The following is a 6669-nucleotide window of genomic DNA, read 5'->3' on the forward strand; positions in this document are numbered from 1 at the left end:
AAATTAAAATTCGAAAATTTTTTCTAAAGCCTCCAGGGGACTTCGTTTTCGCACGAAAAAATTTTATGTGCCCTTATTGCATCCGGACCCACAATTTCCCTTAAGTTCCTCTAAATTCACTTAAATTTCGCTCAAATCAATGTAATTTTTTAGATTTTGAAAAGTGTTTCCAATTTATTTGAATTGTTTTTTAGTTATAAATGAATAGGATTTCAAACATTTGAAGAGATTTGAATTTATTTTTTCAAATTTTCTTGCATTTTTTAAATTCACTTTAATTCTTCTAAATTTACTTAATTCTACTTAATTCAATTAAGGGTTTTGAATTTTTTAATTTTTTATTAAATTTATCCTTAGTTTCTTTAACCTTACCTTGCTTACTTAGGCAGTTTATCAAATTCTTGTGAATTCCTTGCGAGTTTTTCTGAACTATTTTAAATTTATTGAATTCAATGAAGTTTTTTAATATTTTCAAATTGTTTTCGATTAATTTGATCTTTTTTCATTCATCTTGAATTTTTATTAATTTCATTAAATTCTTCTCGTGCACCTTAAATTCCTCTACAATCATTACAATTTTACGGAAATCAATGGAAATTAAAAAAAAAAACGGAATTATTTTTAAGTCTTATGAATTTATCCTGCGTTTCTTTAACCTTACCCAGGCTGGCCGCTGGACCGGGAATTTTCTGAGACCGGCAAAAACTGGGAAATGACAGTGAATTTTTTTTTTTTTGACCGGGAATTTTACAAATTTGTAGAAGAAAAATCTGTTAGGTTCGATTTCAGCAGTTTCTAAATAATTAGTGGAATTATTATGTTTTTCAATTATTCTATTATTTAGCTTACAATGCGTAATTAAATTTTTTTTTACTTTAAAAATTTTCCATTAAAAATTTTTATTTCTAAGCTTACATTCTTAATTGAAAGAATTTTTAAATGCTTTCTTAAAGACTTGAACAAATAAAGAATAAAAGCCGTTGATTTTGAAATGTTTGGATAAAAAGCATTTTTATTTAATAAATAAATTTTTATTTATTTATCTGTTCTTTGAGTAATAAAAAGTGAACAAAAATGATTTCATAAAAGAATTTTAAACTAGTTCAAAATTTAAGAATTTTTAGATATTAACGTTAAAACTGAAACGATTTCAACTTGAAAGTCTTATACATTAAACAAATGTGAACGTGCGACTGAAAGTTTATAAACTATTTTCAACTTAAAAATAACTTCATAATAATATATTTTTAATTAAAGGCTTTTTTTAAAATAAAAATATTGTTTCAGTCTAAAGTATTCAATTTGAAATTTTTAATTAAAGAAAAAAAGATTAATTATTGAATGTTTAGCAATATTTTAATTTTTATTTAAGAAAAGTAAATTGAAACCAAATATTTATAAGTAAAGAATCTTTAACTGAATTGTTTGACATAGAAAACCTGGAATTGTTAAAATTTCGAAGAGCCTTTAAACTTTGAACGTTACAGTTATAATTGTTGTATTTGAAAAATGCTTAATTTGTATGTGAAATTTTTAAATATTGATGTATAATTTACAAATGAACATTTGTAGAAAAAAATTGAGTTATTTTAAGAGATATTTAGGAGCAAATTTTAATAACTTTTCTTAAAATCTGCTAGAATGTTTTTGAAAATTTTGTTTAAATGTTTGAAAAACTTTTTAAATATTATCATAAAATAATTTTTCAAAGTGAAAAGTTTTTTTTAATTTTCCTAATAATCTTAAGAAAATGTTTTTATTCTTTTGAAGCCTTTCACGGTTCTTGAAAAGAATATAATTTTTTTGTTTAAAATCTGCGAAAATTTATATTTTGTTTTATATTAGGCTATCATTTCAAGTTTTACTTTAAGTTTGAATCTTTTCAAAACTTCTACATATCTCTTAAAATTACTCAAATTTTGCCTCCAAATAATAAATGTTAAATTGTTATTTATACATCCAAATTGTAATGAAATTTTCTAAAATTTTCAGGATTTTTTGAAAATTGTAGAAAAAATTCAATTCATTTTGACAGATATTTAGAAGTTCTGAAAAAATTTCCAAAATATTTTTAAATTTAAAACTAATTTAAAAGAACTTCTAGATTTGTCAAGATTTTGAAATAAAATTTTAAAGCTTTCCAAGAATGTTTAAACTATTTAAAAAGAAAATAATTCAATTTTTAATTTAAGAAGTGTTTACTTAAAATTTTTTCAATTTTTCAATTGAAAATGATAACGTGGATTTATATTTTTTATACTGAAAAATGTTAGTACCTTCAATTTGCTACGCGGAAATGATTTAGCATTTGAATACAAAATTTTTAAATTAAAAACTATTAAATTTCAATTTAAAAATTTTTAAATTTAACAGTTCCACTTTGAGTATTTTCATTTGCAGCTCAGTTTTTATGACCTCAAGTGGAAATTTTGTTACTATAGATTTAGTGTTCCATTTTTTAATTTTATTGACCGTGAAAAATGTTTGCGAACCGGGGAAAACCGGGAAATGACAGGGAATTTATTTCGTCGATTAAAACGGACACCCTGCTTACCTTAAATGCTTAGGCATTTCGTAGAATTCTTTTGAATTCCTTTGAGTTTTTCTAAGCTATTTTAAAATTACTGAATTCAATGGAGTTTTTAAATATGTTCAAATTGTTTTCGATTAATTTGAACTTTTATAATTCAACTTGAATTTTTATAAATTTCATTGAATTCTTCTCGTGCACCTTAAATTCCTCTATATTCATTACAATTTTACGGAAATAAATGAAATTTAAAAAAATGGAATCATTTCTAATTCTTATGAATTTATCCGGAATTTCTTATTCTTCGAGCGTGAAAAAGTTCCCTATGAGCGTAACGAAAAATACTCTTTGGTCCCTATATTTTATCCAATAGGGACTGTCAGGCCTGATTTTCGTAAAAAGGACCCTATTTGCCCTTTTTCGAGCTCTTTTTGCTATTTTATCCCTGTGCTTGGCTTTATACTACGATTATTTTCCAAAAAGCAGCCTAGGTATACCGATTTCATAAGAATTATCCGATTTTTTTTTTTTACTTTACAGAGACCTTGAAGATTTTTCTCACCGAATTCTCGAAAATGGACGATAAGACTGGAGACAAAAGGTTCAAATATCGAGAGCAGCTCACTAATGTAGCGCACAGAGAGCAAGTCAGTTTTGTAATTGATCTCGATGACCTTCAGGAGTTTGATGAGGATCTCGCTGCTTTTGTCGCTGGCAATGCGAGAAGATATGTTAATTTACTTCTCGAGGTAATTTCAATTGTTCCGATTTTCTTGAATTTTAATAAACAGCGTGTCTACCTAACCGGGAAAGCCTGAAATTGTCAGGACATTTTTATGTATCTCGATAAACCTGGAAATTTCAGGAAATTTGGTTTAAAGTCAGGGAATTTTCGGAGAGTGAGCTTAATTTTTTTGTTTAATTCAATAGAAAATTGAATGGCAATAATTTTTAATTTTTAAAAGTAGTTTTACATTACCGTTTATAACTATTTTGTTGAAAATTCGTTTTCTTTTTTAATTTTTTATTAATTTTTGTAGAAAATTAATCTTTATGCTTGAAAATTCAACAGTTTGTGATTTTTTCTCTCTCTTGACTGAAACATCTTTCTCAGTTTAAAATTGAACTCATGATGAAAAGTCTTCCTTTTGGCTAAAAAAACAACTACTACATTTTTTATTCAGAATTCATTTTCTTTTTTAATGAAAATTTAACTATTCCAGTTGAAGCTTTAACTATTTGGTTGGAATTTCTTTCTTATTAAAAATTACATTTTTTAAACTAAAGATATAATTATTACAGTTGAATCGTTTATCGTTTATGAAAAAATGTATCTCTTTGGTTGAAAAGTAATTTTTTAAATTAAAATTTTAACTATACAATTTTCGGTTAAAAAATGATCTTTTTGGAGTTGAATGTTTGTCTTTTTTTAGTAGAAATTAATCTTTCTGGTTAAAAATTCAAGTATTCTAGATGTAGATTCATCTTTTAAGTTGAAAATTCATTACTTTGTTTGAAAATGTAACTAATACTCCCATTGAATCATCACTTAAGTTAAAAAATCATCTCTTTGGTTGAACATTAATTTTTTGAACTGATAATTTAACTAATCAATTTTTGTTTGACAATTCATATATTTTGATAAAAAATCGTCTTTTTCGTACAAAAATAATCTTTTAGTTTAAAAATTCATTATTTTGATTTAAATTCATGTAATCCAAATATTCATAATTTTAGTTTCAAATTCATTTTTTTGGTTGACCGTAAAACTATTTGATTGAAAGTTAAACTTTATTGTTGAAAATTCATCTTTTGGTTTAAAATATATCAATTCCAGTTGAAGATTCATCATTTTAAGTGAAAATTTGTATTTTTTAGTGGAAAATTAATTTAAATTTAAATAAAAAACTTAACTATTCTTTTTGCAAACTTAATTTTTTTGTTGGAAATTCATCCGTTTGGTTAAAAATGTTAACAGTTTTGTTCAAAATCCTTCTCTTTTGGTAGAGTAATAATCTTTTTTTTTTTTCGAAAATTTAACTATTCCATTTGGTGAATTAACATTTTAGGTGAAAAATCATCATTTTGGTTAAAAATTCAATTATTGGGTTCAATGTTTTTTTTTTTGTTGAAAATTAATGTTGTTTAAAGTGAAATTTGAACTATTCTAGTTGAAAATTTAACTATTGAATTTTTGGTTGAAAATTTATCTTTTTTATTTGAAAGTACAACTGTTTATTGGAAAATTCATCTTTTCTGGTTGAAAATTCATCACTTTGGTTAAAAATTAATGCTGTAAAATGAAAATTTAACTGCTTGTTTGAAAATCCATCTTTTTTAGTTGAAAATTCAATTGTTTAGTTGGAAATGCAACTACTTGAAATGATAGGAATTTGAAGCGCTTTAAATTGAATTATATAGTATTTACATTACTTATACTTGAAAGAATACATTTTCCTATTTTCGTGAAAAATCTCCTTATTTTCCCTGTTTTCACAGAGTTTCTAATCAACTGAAAAATATCTTTGATACACAATATTAACTTTAGGAATCAATTCAAGCAATGATTAATTATGTTTTTAATATTATTTATTTATTTAGTTATTTGATAGTGTTATGATATTCAAGAATATATTACAACATAATTTGTCAAAACTTTCTGAATTAAACAGATTAATAGTTCCCCAAAAACTCATCCCAATAAAAAAACATAGTTTTTTACATATGAATAGTATTATTTTTAATCATTTAGAAATTTATAAAGTCTGGAAAATAACATTATTTATAATGAACCTAGAATTTTCACGGAATATTTTTTTAAGATTTGAGTACACACCCTGAATTCTGACTTAAATTATAATTGTGAATTTTCCAAATTAATTAAAATTTTGAGTTAGGACATTAAAATTTCAGACTGAAGTATAAATTCTAGACCGGGAAAATAATAAATTGACCGGGAATTTAAAATCATCCGCTCGATAGACACTCTAATAAGTCAGAATTTAAATAATTCTTCAAGGGTCACATTTGCAGTTTGTATATTTTAATTATATTTGCTTTAAAAACAGCTCATTCAAGAAATTCTTCCCGACTTCAAAGAAAGGCCCGTTGTTGCAAAAGATGCGCTAGACATTTATATTGAACATCGTTTACTGATGGAAGCCCGAAACCAACATCCTGGCGAGCAGAGAGACCCTAGGAATAAATACGCTCCAGAACTTATGCGTCGCTTGTAAGTTTAGATTTATTTTTAATTTTCAAGTGTCGTAATTAGTATATTTTTTAAAGATTCCGAGAAGTTTTTAATAGATTTCAATTATTTGCAGGGATTTTTTAGACTGTAGTGTAATTTTTTTAACTTCTATAGTACTTTGAGAGTTTTTAATTTGAAATATTTTAGGGAATTTTAAAAGATTCTAAGGAATTATTACTTAATTTCATTATTTTGAAGGGATTTCAAAGCGCTTGAAATATTTAAGAATAATGCATTTTCTAGAATTTTGGACGATATGGATCGATTTTATAGGACCTATAAGATTTAAAGATATTTTTAAACATTTCACTTTATTTGATAATATTTCCAAGGACTTCAATGTTTTTGAAGGATTTTAAAGGATTTTTTGATACATTTTCCAGGATTTCAGAAACTATCAAAGAATTTCACGGGATTTTATAATATTTAAGTGGATTTTGAAAAATATATTCATGAGAAGCGAGGTACTTCGTAGGATTTCCAAGGATTTGAAAGATTTTAGGGAATCTTAAAAGATTCCAAGGAATTCTCAATTGATTTCAATAAATTGAAGAGATTTGAAGTTTCGTTTATTTTATGAACTGTATATATAGACAAATTATTTTTTAAATGAATCGGTACTTTAAGTATTAAAAACTATAAAATAATTGATTTGATAAAGCGATTCTAAATCCGTAGAAAGTTAAAGAATTTCCAGATTGATAAAAAGAGATATTTCGGGTTTCACTCGTGTAAAAAACTACCAATTGTTTGCCGACGTTTCGTGAACATTGCAGTTCACATTTTCAGGGCTGACCTGAAACTGAGGAATCAGATCATGATGTTCTTAGGTATACTTTCTACGATGCCTGTGATTGGCCAGAGCGCCCCACCGTGGGGACTGGTC

The 6669-nt window shown here is 25.3% G+C and overlaps 1 protein-coding gene across 1 annotated transcript in view; it reads left to right on the plus strand.

The window, feature by feature from the left end:
* The window catches only part of LOC117179288 (DNA replication licensing factor Mcm7), a 42965-nt gene that overhangs the window by 2887 nt on the left and 33409 nt on the right, over window positions 1-6669 (plus strand). The window contains exons 2-3 of the mRNA XM_033370936.1: window positions 3071-3279; window positions 5599-5762. Of these exons, the coding sequence (XP_033226827.1) occupies window positions 3071-3279; window positions 5599-5762 (373 nt within the window). The remainder of the gene's footprint in view (window positions 1-3070; window positions 3280-5598; window positions 5763-6669) is intronic.

The sequence above is a fragment of the Belonocnema kinseyi genome, chromosome 9 (genome assembly GCF_010883055.1).
Source record: "Belonocnema kinseyi isolate 2016_QV_RU_SX_M_011 chromosome 9, B_treatae_v1, whole genome shotgun sequence".
NCBI classification, from domain to species: Eukaryota; Metazoa; Arthropoda; class Insecta; order Hymenoptera; family Cynipidae; genus Belonocnema; species Belonocnema kinseyi.